The sequence below is a fragment of the Scyliorhinus torazame genome, chromosome 3 (assembly GCF_047496885.1).
Source record: "Scyliorhinus torazame isolate Kashiwa2021f chromosome 3, sScyTor2.1, whole genome shotgun sequence".
In the NCBI taxonomy this organism is placed as follows: domain Eukaryota; kingdom Metazoa; phylum Chordata; class Chondrichthyes; order Carcharhiniformes; family Scyliorhinidae; genus Scyliorhinus; species Scyliorhinus torazame.
The window spans coordinates 49537157-49555943 of NC_092709.1; the positions used below are offsets into that span (position 1 = coordinate 49537157).

At 42.4% G+C, this 18787-nt stretch overlaps 1 protein-coding gene across 6 annotated transcripts in view; it reads left to right on the forward strand.

Moving 5' to 3' along the window:
- The window catches only part of gab1 (GRB2-associated binding protein 1), a 307978-nt gene extending 300164 nt beyond the window's left edge, over positions 1-7814 (forward strand). For all 6 annotated transcript variants that reach the window (XM_072495643.1, XM_072495645.1, XM_072495644.1 and 3 more), the window contains 3 exons: positions 1704-1836; positions 5322-5450; positions 5956-7814. In XM_072495643.1, coding sequence (XP_072351744.1) covers positions 1704-1836; positions 5322-5450; positions 5956-6111 — 418 coding nt within the window. In that variant the 3' untranslated portion in view covers positions 6112-7814. The remainder of the gene's footprint in view (positions 1-1703; positions 1837-5321; positions 5451-5955) is intronic.
- The last annotated feature ends 10973 nt before the right edge of the window (positions 7815-18787 follow it).

Consider the following 18787-nt stretch of genomic DNA (forward strand, 5'->3'; position numbering starts at 1 on the left):
ATGACCACTTGCAATAGAGAGCTGGATGATCAGTAGAAAGGCTTCTGGCTATGCTGTTCTTGAGCTGGCCGTTAGGTGGTGCACAAAGGCAATCTGATGACAACTTGAACTCTCATGTTTTTCGTTTCTAGAGCAGTCGATGAAGTACTTTGTACAGAGCCATGCACTGTTAACACTCTTTGATGCATTGCACTGGAGCCTTTTACCTTGCAAATTCTATCAGTATTTGAACTTTTCAATAAAATTAATCATTTGTTTTCCCAGGTATTTGGAAATGCCTCGACATATTTCTTCTACTATTAATTGACACTAGAAATTAAAAATATTTTTGCCATGTTCTATGTTAAAAGGAAAGTACTTGCATTCGATAAAGCACCTTTCATGGCTAAATGCTCCAAAGCACTTCAAAGTCAATATGATACATTTGAAGTGTGGTCAATTGTTACAATGTAGAGAAGCACTGCAGCCAAACGACGCACGGCAAAGTTACACAAACAGCACTGAAAAGAGATTAACAAATCATTTGTTTTAATAATTGAGGGATAAATATAGGTCAGCACTATGGGAGAAGTACCCTTTTCTTTTGTACAGTGGCGTGAATATTTTGTACACCTAAGGGGACAGTCAGGACCTGAGTTTAACGTCCCGTCAGAAAGACAGCCCCTCTGATAATGCAGCACCATTTAAAAATTGGACTTTTTCATCTGCCCTATTATTGGATTGTATTGCATTGGATTGGTTTATTGTCACGTGTACCGAGGTACAGTGAAAAGTACTTTTCTGCAAGCAGCTCAACAGATCATTAAGTACATTAAAATAAAAATAAAATACTTAATAGGGCAACACAAGGTACACAATGTAACTACATAAACACCGGCATCGGGTGAAGCATACAGGGGTGTAGTGTTAACCAGGTCAGTCCATAAGAGGGTCGTTTAGGAGTCTGGTAACAGTGGGGAAGAAGCTGCTTTTGACTCTGTTCGTGCGTGCTCTCAGACTTTTGTATCTCTTGCCCGATGGAAGACTGAGTAAGCCGGGTGGGAGGAGTCTTTGATTATGCTGCCCGCTTTCCCCAGGCAGTGGGAGTCAATGAATGAACGGGAGGCAGGTTCACAACTCTCTGAAGTTTCTTGCGGTCTTGCAGGCTGCATTATTTGGATTATGTACCGAGTAAATAGTAGGTTAATGTCAAGAAACTGGATACTACTTGAACATTCTTTTGTGGCATTGGACCTCACTCGTGCAAAAAGCCTATTTCAGGGGCTATGAATCTGTTCCCATAGCTCCCAGTCACTTATTTTCAATTGATGTCCGATGTGATTGTCACTTTTTAAAAATTTTACATGAATTGACATTTGATCCTAATTACCAAAAGCTGTTTTACTTGGAAGATTAATTTGAAGTTTTCCAAACATTCTGTACATCAATAAAATTAGACAAACCAGGAACAAACTTTAATTTATCTCTGCTTTTAACTCAATCACACAGTATATTTTATTTATTAACCTGAGCGTGATTTTTATATTACTGTGAGTTGCGCATAATTTGTGGCTTACTCAGGTGGGCTCTGTTCAGTCCATTGCCTCACCAGGGATGTGCACGTACAGTTTCATTCTTTGCAAATGGTGATCTTGTGTATGGGAGGATCATAAAGTGTAACTGTTTGGATTGTTGCTTCTTTTCCTCCTCCGATAATCCCAAAGAATCAGCCTCTCCAGGTTTCCCGTCAATCCCCGACCAGCCTCCATACACAGCACTGCTTCCAGCACTGACTCACAGGAAGACAGTGAAGAGAACTACGTGGCCATGGAGTCTGCTCCCTCCACAGACGATCCAGTATGTAACCTTCAGATTCATCGATTTTAATGTAGCATTATCATGTCACAGTCTCAGCAGAGAACCTGAAAATATAGTGCAATGTAGGTCTCTAAGAGTATTTAGAAACATTCACAATCAAAACTTGCAGCGGTAGTGATCATCCTGATTTTAACATAGGTCAAGTGTTGATTTGATTCTTCTCATGAAACGCCTTGTTTGGAAAAAAAAGTTCAATTTACTCATTAAAAACATGCATAGCATCATTTGATGGCTATTTAGTATGACTAAAGTAAAGTTATCTAGCTGTCTATACATGCATTTGGATCTTGGGGTAAGCTTTGCCAATTATACCTATCTTTTGCAAAAGGGGATTGGATTTGTCATTCTGTTCCCAAGTTGGAATAATGCATTTGGAAGGACTCCTCGTACATCTGTGAATCCTCTCATTTTGCTTGTATTTCTCTCTAATCACTCTTTCTTTTTCCTTCTTTGGTTCCTTTTAGGATCTATACTAGAAGCTGCCTTACTTTTATTCTAGCTCCTTTTAGGGCATCAAAACTCCTGCATTGCCTTTTCCAATACTGTAATCTTCTAATACTATTTTTGTATTGTTTTCCCATCATCAACTCATTTCTTTTTCTCTCAGGGTCTGTGCTATTGCTCATCACGGTTTTTCCTTGGAGTTTTCTGAAGCTTTCTACTCCCTGGATTCTCTTTTCTTTAAGTTTACCATTTCCTTTCTTTCTGTCTCTTCATTTCTTTTCAGTGAAGAGTCCTTCTATTGTACTGTTCCTATTACACCCATTGAACGGGAAGTATCAGGATGGGAATGGACAGAAGAGATGAGGTGGGATGATTTTGGAACCACAGCTTTCACCTCTGTAAGCAGCTGTTTTTTCTGTAAGACAGTGTATTTTTAATGAAAAGGGGTTTCTGTGTAAAGCATTGTTACTTTTAGTGAGCCACTCTTGAACACTCAGTTGAGTTCACAGTGTTAATACGTTACAGGTGTACAGAATCTTAAAGAGTAATGATGTTCAGTGATGTGTTTTTGTAACTATAATGCACCTTGGATGAGCTTTTAAGAAGGTGTAATATGCTAAATAGCTTCTAGAGGAGCCATAAATGCTGCTATTAATTCTTCATCAGCAGCTCGAGTATTGTAGAGTTTCTAAATACTAGTTTTGCTTCAGCTAGAAATACATTAGTCAAGAAAGTACATTTATTTTTGAACAGCCCCAGGTACAGGAAGTGAAATTGCAAGACTCAATCATTGTGATTACATCTGTCCTTACTAGACATAATGAGAATTATGTCTAGGGCAGCACGGTAGCCTTGTGGATAGCACAATTGCTTCACAGCTCCAGGGTCCCAGGTTCGATTCTGGCTTGGGTCACTGTCTGTGCGGAGTCTGCACATCCTCCCCGTGTGTGCGTGGGTTTCCTCCGGTGCTCCGGTTTCCCCCCACAGTCCAAAGATGTGCAGGTTAGGTGGATTGGCCATGATAAATTGCCCTTAGTGTCCAAAATTGCTATTAGTGTTGGGTGGGGTTACTGGGTTATGGGGATAGGGTAGAGGTGTGGACCTCGGATAGGGTGCTCTTTCCAAGAGCCGGTGCAGACTCGATGGGCCGAATGGCCTCCTTCTGCACTGTAAATTCTATGAAATCTATGAATACTTTGGAATTCATGAAGTGATAGCTATCATCCAATATCAGAAAATCCAGAATCAGGGCAGCACGGTGGTGCAGTGGTTAGCACTGCTGCTTCACGCTGCCGAGGTCCCAGGTTCGATCCCGGCCCCGGGTTACTGTCCGTGTGGAGTTTTCACATACTCCCCATGTTTGCGTGGGTCTCACCCACACAACCCAAAGATGTGCAGGGTAGGTGGATTGGCCATGCTAAATTGCCCCTTAATTGGAAAAAAAAATAATAGGATACTTCTAAATTGATTTCAAAAAAATAGAAAATCCAGAATCATAAAATGTCATTTATAAATGATCACTCCAGGTAATATCTTGCTGAAATAGGATACAGAAGAGTTCATTTGAACTCCTCTAAGCTATGTCTCACCCCGGAGGACAAGGAGAAAAGTTAGATTCCTGCTTTAGACACTGGCACCGTAGCCAATGTAGGTCACGTTGATGTTTTTCTCCCTCCAGGAAAGAGCTTAACTTCCACAATATACCTTTCAGCAGCCAAGCTAATTTTATCATTTGTACATAATGTAGAAATGCAGGTTCCTGCTATTAATTGCTTAGCACTTATTTGAACTAATTGGATTACTTACTTTTCATTTTAATTTAACTAATTTATGACATAATGTCATATTGCTCCTCAAGGATTTTTTGAAAAATCCTGAAACAAAAGAATATTCTCCAGCCAATCCCTCAGTAGTCAGTCTTTGCAAAGCTTCTCTTCTGACTAGAGATCTGGGCATGAGAGACCCAAACTGTCAATTAAAGTTGACTACATTCCTATGAATGAGCTTTTTCTGTCCATTCTTTGCTAGTGGAGGCACTGTTGACGAAAAAAAAGTAAGAATTTACTGTGACTACTCGATTAATGTCTGCTGCAAAGTGATTCTAGAGGGGCCTGTTTATTATTAGGCACATTTTCCTTTTAACTGGATAATTGCTGTATTGTATACAAGCAGAAGTGCAATACTACACTGGGAAAAACAATTGCTTGATAAAAATGTCTTTAGCATTGCTGAAAAACTGAATGCATTCTTCATGGCAACACCTCTACCAATCAGGCTTCACTGCCAACCAATCAGCATGCTTTTCTTATGAAATATAAACTGCTGTTCCCTTTACATTTAACTCACCTGAGGAAGGAGCAGTACTCCAAAAGCTAGTGATTCGAAACAAACCTGTTGGACTTTAACCTGGTGTTGTAAGACTTCTTACTGTGCCCACTCCAGTCCAACGCTGGCATCTCCACATCATTCCTTTATATTTGGTATTCTTGTGAATTGTGCTAAAGAGTACAAGATGAAAAACTTGATAACATGTATTTTTTCAGCAATACTCAAGTTTTATACTTCCATACAACTAAATATACCTTTGCACAGTGTTTGACCTGATTACAGTAATGTTTAACAATCTGAACAGATTTTCAAATGTAATCCTTTTATGATAGCAATTTTGTCCACGAGGAAACAACTCTGTTGTATTGCAACAACTTGTTGGTAAAGGTTGGTGATATTAAGTTGTACATTTTGGGGGCAACATGTGGCGCATTGTTTAGCATTGGGACTGCAGCGCTGAGGACCCGAGTTCGATCCCAGCCCTGGGTCACTCTCCGTGTGGAATTTGCACATTCTCCCCATGCCTGCGTGGGTTTCACCCCCCACAACCCAAAGATGTGCAGGTTAGATGAATTGGCCATGCTAAATTGCCCCTTAATTGGAAAAAAATAATTGGGTGCTCTAAATTTTTTTTTAAAGCTGTACATTTTGTCCCTGTGGTAATTTACCCGGTTGGCTTTTTTTTGTTGCAGACAATAAAACAAGGAGTACTGCAATTTGGTGATGGGGGAAGTAGTTTAACAAGATCTAAAGGTGACAAGCAACAAGTGGAGTACTTAGACCTGGATCTAGACCCTGGAAAATCAACACCACCTCGAAAGGTACCCATTATACTACTGATGAGTGTTTGCACGTAATGTTTGAAATGTATCTGTAGTTGGCCACAAAAAAATAGCATTGTAACTCCGCTGTCCAACTATGCTGCATTGTACTCGGAACACTCAGACATGACTAATACCTTTGCAATTGTTATAGGAGTTACTTATGATTTGGCAAGTCACCTTATGGAGTTTCTAAATAGTGGTTTTATTTCAGTAATTTCAGATTTTCATTCAAGCCAGAGATGCAGCATTAAAGAACTATCATTGCTAAAGGGCAGTGTCCAAGCATGTTGGAACAACTGTCCATTTACACAGAATTTCGCACTTCAGATTTATTATAGTGCTGACCCAGATGTGCCCGAGTTTGGAAATTCCACTTTTTGATACTATTATGTATTCAGGCAATACTAATTTTACTTGGCTTGGATATCTCCAAGGTTCTCCTTGGTTACTGAGTGGAGTAAAAACTGAATAATACTGCAATCTTCTGTTTGTTTTATTTCAGAAAAGCAATGGTACAGGCACAGTACCAGCAGATGAAAAAGTAGATTATGTATTGGTGGACCAAGAGAGAACACTTGCACTGAAGAACACCAGACAAGCATGGACTGATGAAAGACAGTCTACAGAGTCTGAGACCCCAGCTAAAAGTGCAAAGTGACCTAATGCTGTCATTTAACAGACCACCATGCCTTGTTGAGATGCCTTTACGTTCCTGCCGCGAATGGCCTTCTAGCCAGTGTGCCCTACGCGAGTAAGCCATCAACCTGTTCATAAAGCGGTCAGAAGTGATTAATGGCCAATGACTCAAAACTTTACATACGAGCAACATACATCATCAGAAAGGGGGAATGATTGGAATCAAGTTGATAACTAATTAGGAAAGTGCAAGTTGTATGGATTTTCATACACTGTCCGCGGAGGCGACCTTTGACTCTGTATGTTTGCTGCATTTGGACTTGGGATGCTTCATGCCCTCTAATATTCTGTTTTAAAATGCCGTTTGAAAGAGTTACTTGGGGTACAAGGAGCAGACATTAGTTATTGCAGGAATCTGGCCTCAAAAGCCAAGCCCACCTATGTAGAAAATAACTTCGCTTTTTCAAAAATTCTAGTCCAAATCATGGATAGTTTTAAATATCCAATCTGAAAAGTACATTCTAGCTAAACTAATTTTCTAATTTTTTTTTTGAAAAATTGAAGACTAGGTTTATTTAAGCTACGTTTCGTTAAGACAATGTTTTGACACGTTAGACTTAACAGAGGTAGTTACAGTACAACTACTAATACATCGTTCAATCTCTGGAGCAACATTGCTGGCAGTGACCTTTAGATGACCTTTACCAATAATTATCCACAAAAAAATCCAGAAATCCCACCAAATTCCTTTCAGGTTTTTAAAGCAGAATGAACCATCGATGCCAATGATTTCTCATTCTTTGGTGTATATGTCATTGCTAATGCAGAGGAGAAACAATCACGTAACCGTTATTGAGTTTGTAACTCTGGGAAGTTGAGATTTTATTCCTTTTAACATGGTTTACATGCCTGGATTCAAAAATAAAGTTGCCGAGTGCAGATTCTGCAGGTAGAGTCGTGCATTCCTTGTCCCTGATCCAGAGAAAAACTACTTTGATATTCCACCAAATGGTTCATAATTCTATGCTCAGGTGGTACCTCTTGGCAAATTCTAGTGTGCTTGTACCTGAGAGTCTTGTTTCAAGCTATACAAATTCCATTTTAGCCATGTGTTTCTGAGCCCTGTGCAAATGCATGCAATTTTTTGTACGACTTTAAGCAGTAAGTTCTTCATGAATTTACAGATCGTTGCTTTATTGCTTTTGCATTTGGAGATCAGGGATGCAGTACTTCGATTTTTTTAAAATACCACCTGCTGTTTATAATAGCAATTAAGTTATGTGAAAGCTTCGTCTCCAGGAGCCACCTACATCATTTCATCAATGTAACCGCCGCCTTATTGTGGGAATGTGATAATTATGTTGTACATAAACCCTTTTCTCTTCAGATCACTTATAAAGTGCTTACAAACTGTAAATGTACTAAAAGTTACTAACATTTGTATTTACAGAAATTGTCTATATGCATAAGAATGTTGAAGCCCATCGAAGATTTTATCATTAAATCTTGAATGAATGACAATTTTACGTGTATGTTTGTAGTTTTCCAACTCTCAGGCTTTGGATCTAAAATAAATATCTCGGCTGAAGAATCCTTTTCTCTTAATGTAAATTGCACATAGCGATGGTTACTCATTATAATCATGCAGCAATACTTCTTGTATTTTAATGCAGGTTATGGAAATGTCAGTCATAATGTAAATGTAAAATTAAATCAATGACGATATTCTGCTCCGGGTGTTTGAACTTATTTTCTAGTCATTTGTGCAAATATCCGGATGAACTGGAAAGTATTACATCCCCCCCCCCCCCCCCCCCCCCCCCCCCCCCCCCCCCCCCCCCCACCACCACCACACTGAACCTATCAGCTACCTAGGCTCTGGGAAATCCCCCCACAAACCTCTCTACAATTGCAAAGACTCGTATTTATTGAGAACCTTTAGCCTGATAAAACATCCCAAGATGCTTCACAGGAATGTTACCAATACAATTGGTCTCCGAGTTATGTTAGGAGATATTTGGGCCGATGGCCAACAGTTGCTCTGGGAGCATTTAATGAGTATCTCAAAAGAGAAAGGGGTTTAGAGAGGGATTTGATTGCATACAATGCAGAGTGTCTTGATATTTCGGAATGCCAGCAATGGAAGGATGCACCAGTGGTCAAGCAAATTCTAGATTTTGGTTGAAGGATCAGAGACCCTGAAGTAAAATGTTGGTTTCTCCTAAGAATAGCGGAGGAGAAAAACTTGAGGTTTAATCTTAATGTATGTGGCTTACTGAAGTAAAAATGGAACATGGATTTCAAGTCATTTTAGCCTCAGAATCCTCACATGACATCTTAATAGGAGACAGTGAAGCGTACATGGTCTGAAAATCCACACCCCTCATGCACTTCCAGAGTAAATGATGACTCTTCATCAGAACATTTTTCCCAAAAGGCACCATTCGAGACAACAAATTATTTTAAGAACTGTTGGGTGTTTCTTGAAAGAGGGGTTTAAAGAGGGAATTGATTGCTTCTACAGTGCTGAGTGCCTTGATATTTGGGAATACCAGCAATGGAAGGATGCACCAATGGTCAAGCAAATATTAGATTTTGGTTGAAGAATCAGAGACCCTGAAGTAAAATGTTGGTTTCTTCTAAGAATAGTGGAGGGGAGGGACGGCATTTGGCACAGTGGTTAGCACTGGGACTGCGGCACTGAGGACCCGGGTTTGTATCCCGGCCCTGGGTCACTGTGTGGATTTGCACATTCTCCCCATGTCTGCGTAGGTTTCACCCCCACAACCCAAAGATGTGCAGATCAGGTGGATTGGCCACACTAAATTGTCCCTTAATTGGAAAAGAAAAATAATTGGCTCCTCTAAATTTATTTTTTAAAAAGAATAGTGGAGGGGAAAAACTTGAGGCTTAATCTTAATGCATGTGGCTTACCGAAGTAAAAATGGAACATGGGTTTCAAGTCATTTTAACAACAGTTAGGTTTCAAAGCTGGTGCTGGAGATGCTGCAGAAACGTGCGCTGAGCAATCCATCCATCCGCACTGAACAAAGGCAACAGAGCTTACTCAGGGCTTTATTATTACAAACAACCTTTCTGAACAAAGGTCTGAATGCTTCTTTTGCGTAACCAAAATCTACAAATTAAGAGATAAGGCAGCACCTTAAGGGGATACTACATCAAATCGCAACGGAAATTTAAAACATCGAAACAAAACGTGATTGAAAGGGTCGATAAAACATCCCAGGCCCTGCGGTGCCCACTGGGCACGCAGAAAGGTGTGTGTAGGTGCAGGAATTTCACCTTAAACAGATGTCTGGTGCAAAAACAAGGCAGTGATGATGGACCTATACAATACTTTCATCAGCAGTTTTGAATAACCTGACTTTTAAGGGCCTGTTTTGGCGGGAGCAGGGCTGTAAAGTGCGGCGATCTGTTCAAAAGTCCATTAACTTTGGCACAGCTGGAGAATTCTGCACCCCATCCCTGTCGAAAGAATATTAGTGCTGTGGGAAACATAGAACAGAGGTGATACCAATAATGAATATACAATAGTTATGATGGGAGACTTCAAAAGATAAAGAGTGGAATTCTCTATCGTCTGACTCCGGAATCGGGAAACACGATTGGGCAGAGAAGGGGTTCAGACACCGAAATCATGGCGGGCGTCGGTTTCACGCCAAATCACAATTCTCCGTCGCCTCAACTTTGGCATCAATGCTTTCCAGACGCCCGTACAGTAAACACCATCGGCATATCATTAGCGGGCCTGACCCGGTATTCTCCAGGGCCTCCACGATTCCCCGTTTCCACTGGGCCGAATTCCCGATGACAGGGTTCACTCGTAGGACACGGAGAGGCGCGGCCATGGGCTGCTGGGCTGGACACTGGCTGGGGTGGGGGGGCATGGGCCCTGCCGGGGGGGAGGGGGGGGGGAACATGCTGTGAGACCGGAGTGACCCCCCCACAGGACTGGAGTGGAGTCCAGGCACAGACTGCCATTGCTGCGGCCCGCAAGGCTGCTGCGCACCCCACTGACCACTCACCTTGGCCTTGGTTCTGCAGAGTGACACCAACAGTATGGATGCCCGCACCCACCCTCTACCATACCACCCCCTCTCCCCAACCAGCCGCCACCTGCCGGAGGGGCATCTCATGGCCCACCCAGGGCAATGCCCACAATAGTCCCTTTGGGGGCTGTGGAGCATAGAGTAGGCAAGGGCAGCACCAACCGACGGTAGCCCTGGCAGCATAGACGGGCACCAGGGCCAGAGGACCCCCCCCCCCATCTATGCCAATGATACAAAGATTAGAGGTCTAGTAGGTATTGGATATGGGAACATTAAGTTACAAAGATATATTGATAGATCGAATAATCAAGTGGGTGAACCTAAAACAGGGAAGTGTGAGATCATCTGTTATGGATCCAAAAAAGGATTGATCGGAGTATTATAAATAAGCTAAGACAGCGGTGACCCAAAGATATTGAGGAGTCATATCACTAAAATGTTGTAGCTGGCCACAATGTAAAATCAAAACGTCTAATGAAACATTAGCCTTTATAACCAGAGAGCTGGAATATAAAAGGACATTTTTAAGTCCTGGTTATGCCGCATTTTGAGTACTTCCTTAGAGTTATGACACCATAACCATTAAAAGGCTATATTGACCATAGAAAGACTGCAGATTCACTATAATGGTACCAGGCTAGATTGTGAGAAGGGATTGCAAAAACCTGGGGCGGGATTCTCCGCCGGAGAGATGCTCCGTTCTGCCGGCGCCTCGGGGTTTCAGACGGCGTGGGGCTGCCCCACAATGGGAAATCCCATTGACCGGCCAGCGTAACGGAGAACCTCACCGGCGGTTTGAGGCAGAAATGTGGCGGGGTGGGGCGGAGAATCCCGCTGCTGGTTTGTATTCTCTGATAGAATAGGTTTGATTGAGGTTTTTAAGATTTTGACATGAATTGATTGGGCAGAAAAAGAGAGTATTTCTGCTGGCTGGGTATTCCACAACCAAGGGACATAACCTTACAATCAGAGCCAGGCTATTCAGCAGAGAAATTTGAATTGAGAGATCAACAGCTCCGTCTTCTCTCGTGAAGACAGATGCAAAGTCCTCATTTTGTTACGGACATGCGGAATAGGAGCAGAAGTAGACCATTGGGTCCCTCGTGCCTGCTCCGCCATTCAAAAAGATCACGGCTACCCTGTCTGTGTTTCGAATTCCACATTCCCACCTACCCCTAATACCCTTTGATTCCCTTACATAACAAGAATCTACCTCCGCCTGAAACATTCATTGAGCCCTGTTTCCACCACCTTCTAAGGCAGAGTTCCAAAGTCGCACAACCCTCGGCGAAAAGAAACCTGCTCATCTTTGCCCTATAAGGATGTCCTGTCAGGGTCATTCAGCTCCTGACCTCATTACAGCCTTGGTTCAAACATGGACAAAAGAGCTGAATTGACTGCCCTTGACATCAAGGCAGCATTTGACCCGAGTATGGCCTCGAGGAGCCCTAGCTAAACTGGAGTCAATGGGAATCAGGAGGTAAATAGGACATCACTGCAGGCGTTCCTCAGGCTCGTGTCCTAGACCCAACCATCTTCAGCTGCTTCATCAATGAGATCCCTTCCATCAGAAGGTCAGGAGTGGGGATGATTGCACAATGTTCAGCATCATTTGCGACTCCTCATAATGAGGAGTTCAAATGCAGCAAGACCTGGACAATATCCAGTCTTGGACTAATAAATGGCAATTTACATTTGCGCCACACAAGTGCCAGACATTGACCAGCTTCTACAAGAGAGGATCTAACTATCGCCCCCTGACATTCAATGACATTACCATCGCTGCATCCCCCACAATCAACATCCTGGGAGCTAACATTGACCAGAAACTGAAATGGACTAGCCATATTCATACTGCGGCTACCAGGGCAGGTCAAAGGCTAGGAAACCTACGGCGAGTATCTCACCTCCTGTCCACCATCTACAAGGCACAAGTCAGGAGTGTAATGGCATACTCTCAACTTGCCTTGATCAGTGTAGCTCCAACAACACTCAAGAAGCTCGACACCATCCAGGACAAAGCAGCCGGCTTGATTGCTCCTCCTCCCACAAACATTCAAACCCTCCGTCACCGGCGAACAGTAGCAGCTGTGTGCTCCATCTACAAGATGCACTGCATCACCAAGGTTCTTTACACATCACATTGCAAACCCACAACCACTAATTTGAAGGACAAGAGTAGGGCAGCACGGTGGCACAGTGGTGAGCACTGCTGCCTCATGGCGCCGAGGTCCCAGGTTCGATCCCGGCTCTGGGTCATTGTCCGTGTGGAGTTTGCTCATTCTCCCTGTATTTGTATGGGTTTCGCCCCCACAACCCAAAGATGTGCATGGTAGATGGATTTGCCACGCTAAATTGCCCCTTAATTGGAAAAAATGAATTGGGCACTCTAAAGTTAAAAAATAAATAGAAGGACAAGAGCAGCAGACACCTGGTAAACCCACCACCAGGAGGTTCCCCTCCAAGTTACCCACCACCCTGACTTCAAAATATATCGCCGTTCCTTACCAGTTACTGGGGCAAAATCCTGGACTCCCTCCCTATCAGCACAGTGTGTGTACCTACACCTCAGGAATTGCAGGGCAAAGAAATGGCCTAACCAGTGACGGCAGCATCCCGTAAAAAAAATTATTTTTTAAAAATCACTGTTTCCAAATGCTGTCCCAGTGAGCCAGAATCCACTTATGTTCCTATGAGGATGAAGTAGTGTTGGATTGTTTTCTGAGAAATATAAGAAATAGGAACTAGGGTCTTCGAGCCTGCTCCACTATTCAACAAAATCATAGCTGATGATCTACCTCAATTCCACCTTCCCATGCTATCCATACATTCTTTAATTCCCTCAGTACCCAAAATTATTCATCTCTGTTTTCAGTCTCCAGATTGGAAGTATCTACAGCAGAGGGTTGTAGATGCTGAAAGATTCAAAACCTTTACATGAAGAAATTTCTCCTCATCCCAGTTCTAAACATCTGACCCCTCATTCTGAAACTGACTCTTTGTGTTGAAAACGTACTGATCGAAAAAGGTCCGTCTACATTTCAGGAGTGCCTCTATTTTTTGCCCCTTTGCTGTTGTCCAAGTCCATATGAGGATAATTGAAGCTTTGCATTTATTATCAATCATTTAAAACTTCTGGAATTTTTCTGCAATTCGCCTGACAATTTGTTCCTTTAGCGCTATCTTATTATTTTCTGGTCTGTTCTATACATCTGGAGATCTTGTGGAGCAGTGGGTAGCACAAAGCTCCAGGTTCAAGTCCCATTCAAAGACTTGATGGCCAGGGGAGGTGTATCCATAACACAACCAAAAAGGTTGAGTGTCAAATTTGCAAACTTTCCAACATATGCCAAGGGTAGATGGCAATTCCTGGTCAGAAATATAAAGGAAATAAATTGAGCCTCCAGGCTACAACATGCATGTAAAAGTGTAAGTTACCACAACAACTCAGTCCTTAGTGGGATGGTTGGCTGGATGGCCAATGTGGATCAGGTTGGTGGCAACAGCACAAGGGTTGGTCCCTATTCTGGCTGCAGTGGATTTGGGACCTCCATTCTAGCCCTAGCTGGAGTATAGATCACGGTGCTATCAGTTTGTTTAGAGAACTTATGTATACAGCTAGAAATGTAATAGACCCAGTATTGTTTCTTCATGAAATCAGATGGATTCTGTACAAGTACGGCATCCTGTTCCAGTGCTAAAACAATATTTTTCATCAAAATTGCCATTGTTTCTTTTGTTCACTATCTTCCCTGACTATATTGTAGCTTGGAATTTTACAGGTGCTCATATCTCCATTTGTTTTTGTCAGATCTTTGTTATTTCCACTATATCATAGACCCAAGTGGCTACTTGTGCCTTCAGCTATGTTTCCATATTATCCAGGTCCCTCCGGCCGCAGAACTGATCCCAATGTCTCATTCCAAGAACCCCTCCCTCAAGCCCTTCCATCTGCACATTTCTCCAACCATATGTTAACCTGTCTTTCAACCATTCTCCATCCATATGTTAACCTGATCTAATGCCACATTCTCGTGAGTGTTAAGAGTATCCAGAGATCGCTGCATTTGAGATCCTGTTCTTTAGCTCCTGAACCTCTGCCAGGTCTCAACTCATTACATTTTGATATCATTGGTTCCAACATTGAGGACAACTTCTGACTGTTACTCTGCTCTTCCCTTGACCCCTGCAAAATATTCTGCACTTATTCAGTAATGTCCTTTATCCTGGCATTGGGGAGACACCATATGATGCATGGTTTACAGTAACATTTGCAAAAATGCTAGATATCAAAATTCCAATGACAACTGTGTTTCTAAACTTCACTGTAAGCCTCTTGGGCAGCACAGTAGTACAGTGGTTAGTACAGTTGTTTCACAGTTCCAAGGTCCCAGGTTCAATTCCCGGCTTGGGTCACTGTCGGTGCGGAGTCTGCACGTTCTCCCCGTGTCTGCGCGGGTTTCCTCCCCAAGTCCAAAGATGTGCAGGTTAGGTGGATTGGCCACGCTGAATTGCCCTTTGATGGGTCGAATGGCCTCCTTCTGCAATGTAAATTCTATGATTGCGCCATGGTGCTATGGATCTGCTTTGAATTCATTCATGTCAACTTCACTAATACCCAGCACCCCATTTATACACAGCATTCCTTGGCTCACATTCTAATATTCCAGTCTTGCATCTGGATAACCTACTTGCTGCTCACTTATTCCAGTACAAAAACATTAAAATGGCTTTTTTGTGTGTCTATTTCAGCAAGTTCGTGTTAAGCATCCTCTTTCAATTTACTGCAGCAGATTTTTTCACATGGACACCTTTTTCCATGGTTGGCCTGGCTAATAGTTATCCCTCACCCAACATCACCAAACACATCATCTGTTCATCATTCTTACATGTCTGTTTGAGGGAGCTTACTGTGTACATATCACCTGCCAAATTTTCCATGACACTTTAGATGTAGCCAATTTCATTGGCTGCAAAGCACCTGGAGATACCCTAATGTTACAAAAGGTGCTATTTAAATGCAAGTCTTTCTTCTTCCTTGACTGTCTTGCTGGCTCCATTTACTCTTTCAAACACCCTGTTTCATGCCTGCTGTGGCAGATAGTTCTCGGAAGGAGGCAGAATGGTAGTCATGCAAGGTTCCTTCCCATGTCCTTTTCAAATATTGCGCTGCCAGATGATTGAGTGCGGCATGGTAGCACAGTGGTTAGCACTGTTGCTTCACAGCGCCAGGCACCCGGGTTCAATTCCATGCTTGAGTCATTGTCTGTGTGGAGTCTGCATGTTCTCCCGTGTCTGCATTGGTTTCCTCTGGGTGCTCCAGTTTCCTCCTATGTCCCGAAAGACGTGCTTGTTGGGTGAATTGAACATTCTGAATTCTCCCTCAGTGTACCCAAACAGGCGCTGTACTTTGGCGACTAGGGGATTTTCACAGTAACTTCATTGCGGTGTTAATGTAAGCCTACTTGTGACATTAATAAAGATTCTCCAATTTTGTGCATTTCAAATCATTATTGCACTTCACAACCGATTGTCCAGATTACAGGATGGGCCTCCAAGTGGACATGAAGATGATTCAGGAAACACCAATCGACATTTATATTGAACCTTTACTGTAGTAAAGTATTCCAAGCATTATCAAAGAATATTCCACACCAAGCCCCCTAAAGAGGAACTAGGGCAAGAGCTTCCAAGAGCATCTTACAGGGGGAGAGAGATAGGAAGTCAGAAAGAAGGGAATTCCAGACCTGTGGCCCACATAGGCCCTATGCAGCTGAAAGCATCGGCACCAACAGTGTATGAATAAAAATCAGGGTTGCATACGGGTGGCTTGCGGATATAGTGGTTAGCACTGTTGCCTCACAGTGCCAGGGGTCCAGGTTTGAATCCAACCTTGGTGAATGTCTATGTGGAGTTTGTACCATCTCCCCGTGTGTGCATGGGTTTCCTCCGGGTGCTCCGGTTTCCTCCCACAGTCCAAAGATGTGCAGGTTAGGTGGATTGGTCATGTTAAATTGCCCCTAAGTGTCAAAAAACATTAGGTGGGGTAACAAGGGATAGGGCCTAGATACGGTGTTCTTTCGGAGAGCCAATGACCCGAATGTCCTCCTTCTGCACAGAAGGGATTCTATGATTCTGAGGGGCCAGAATTAGAGCAACATAAAGCTCTTGGAAGTTTGAAGAGCTCAGGCAGGTTACAAAGATATGACAGGACAAGGGAGTGGAAGGATTTAAGAGTAAACATGAACATTTTTAAATCAGGGCATTGGCAAACAGGTACCTCAGTGAACTCAGGAATGATGGGTGAATCAGAGTTGGTACAAATTAGGCTATGGGCAGCAGAGTTTTTGCTGAGCTGAAGTCTCCAGATGGTGCAAGGTAGGAGGCCAGCAAAAAGAGCAATGAACAGTAAAATAAGAGCGCTTTTCTTCCTTAAATCATACTGGAACAATATTCCATAGGCTTCTGCTTCCTTTATCTTTATTGCTGTATCATTTCACTTTGTATGGGTTTTAATTCTGTATTCGCTCCCTCAGTTTGGTTATTATTCTTTGTCTTCTTTTGTTAAGATTTATTTTCCAAGCGGTTGTTCGTTTCTTTAGTAAAATACATGTGTTTCCTCCAGGTGCTCCAGTTTCCTCCCAGTCCAAAGATGTGCAGGTTAGGTGGATTGGCCATGAAAAATTTCCCTTCGTGTCCAAAAAGGTTTAGGCGGGGTTACTGGGATAGAGTGGAGGTGTGGGCTTAAGTAGGGTGCTCTTTCCAAGGGCCGGTGCAGACTCGATGAGCTGGATGGCCTCGTTCTGCACTGTAAATTCTATGATTCTTTTTAAGAAAAAGGGCAAGTGTGCGCTTTCAGTACCATAATATAACCTGATTATAATCTAGCTAGAGTTGCTGTGAGAAAGTTTAGAAGAGTGCTCCAAGTGTATTTTTTTGGCAAGCGTACACACAAAGATCCAACAGTTATGCTGGAGAGTTTGATACCAACTGTAATTTTCCATGGGAAAGAAACTGCTTGAGGCATTGGCTGAAGTTCCATTCTTGTTTATACTGCTTTGAGACCAGCTGTCATTTTTCCCTTATCCACATGTCAGCTGTCAGGCATGTTTATATTATCCAGAGACTGCATTTATAGATTTTTGAACAAAAGTAGTTTCATTTGCCATTTTATATCAACTCTTTGACTAATTGTAAATTACCACAACCATTGCTCACAACTATCCTCACCACATTCCCCTCACTTTGCTAATCTAGTGCATGCCAGATGTTATTCTCTACCATAGCAAAATGGAAGAGGGCTATTAAACAACCAGAGAACTAGCAAACTGTATCTAATACTATCGTTTTTAAAGATCATACAACTGATTAGGAACCAAGATATTTCTAGGCTGAGAAAATCTCATAAATGTAATTGCTTGGTCATAAAACGGATTTAATTTTACAAATATCTTTGTTGAAAAACCTCACTCAAGTAAATGAGTGAAATGCAACACCTGCTACATGCAAGTTGGAACAATATCTTGGTCCAAGTATCAGGATGATACCTAGTAGTGATGCAAACTGCTTCTGTATCAGGTACAAACATCACAACAGTTAACATTATGATGCCTTTATAGGGCTGGCATTTAATGTTCTGCAAATATAAGCAACAGAAGGATTTCAGTCTAACACAGCAAAGTTTTTTTCAATATAGCAAGTGATGTGGCCCAGAAAAGTCAGGCAATCTTTTTTGATTTAAGAAACATTATTTTTTATCTGCATTATTCTTCTTCGATTTGAATTCTTTCTGATAGTATGCGAGGAGCTAAACACCACAGGCACATCGGTTATGTCTCAAAAGATATACCATAAGTCCAAGGTCCAGGCATGCTCAATGTTATGTATGAGGTGTTAACTAGTATAAAGGATAGAGCTATCAATATATTTTTTTAACTTTCTTGCCATGCTCAAAAATTGACAAGCCTTTTGATATTGATAGAGGAAGATCAATCTTTACTTGGAATTTCTTTTTGCTTGCACACGTCTGCTCAGGGAGTTGAAAGAATCAGGACTAGCTTGAGACATGGTAAGCACACCCTGGGCAGAAAGTAATGAAAGTGGTATATGCTATTGTCAAGGATTGCTGTACATAGGTTCAAGGTCTTAATTTTAGAAGAATAAGATGGACTGGTGGCATAGTACGAACACATATTACATCCTGGGCAATACAGGAAATAATTCATAATGATAGCACATATTTCTTCGCAGAATCTCAGCAAAGCGCAAGAACAGAAGAGAGAGAGAGAGAGCGCACGAGAGAGAGTGCGAGGCAGAGCACGTGAGAGAGGTAGACACAGATAAGAGAGCACGAGAGCGAGAGCACACGAGAGAGCGAGTGCCAGAAAGAGAGGGAGAGAGCGTGAGAGTGAGAGAGAGAGAGAGAGAGAGAGAGACAGTGAAGAGAGAGCGAGCGAGCACGAGAAAGGGAGCACGAGAGAGGGAGGGCGAGAGAGCGCGTGAGAGAGAGAACACAAGAGAGTGAGAGAGAGAGAGCACGAGAAAGAGCCAGATGGGGCTTTAAGTTATCACTTCCAGAAGACAATGCAGCCACCACTCAATATTGCACTAAAATGCTAGCCTAGACAC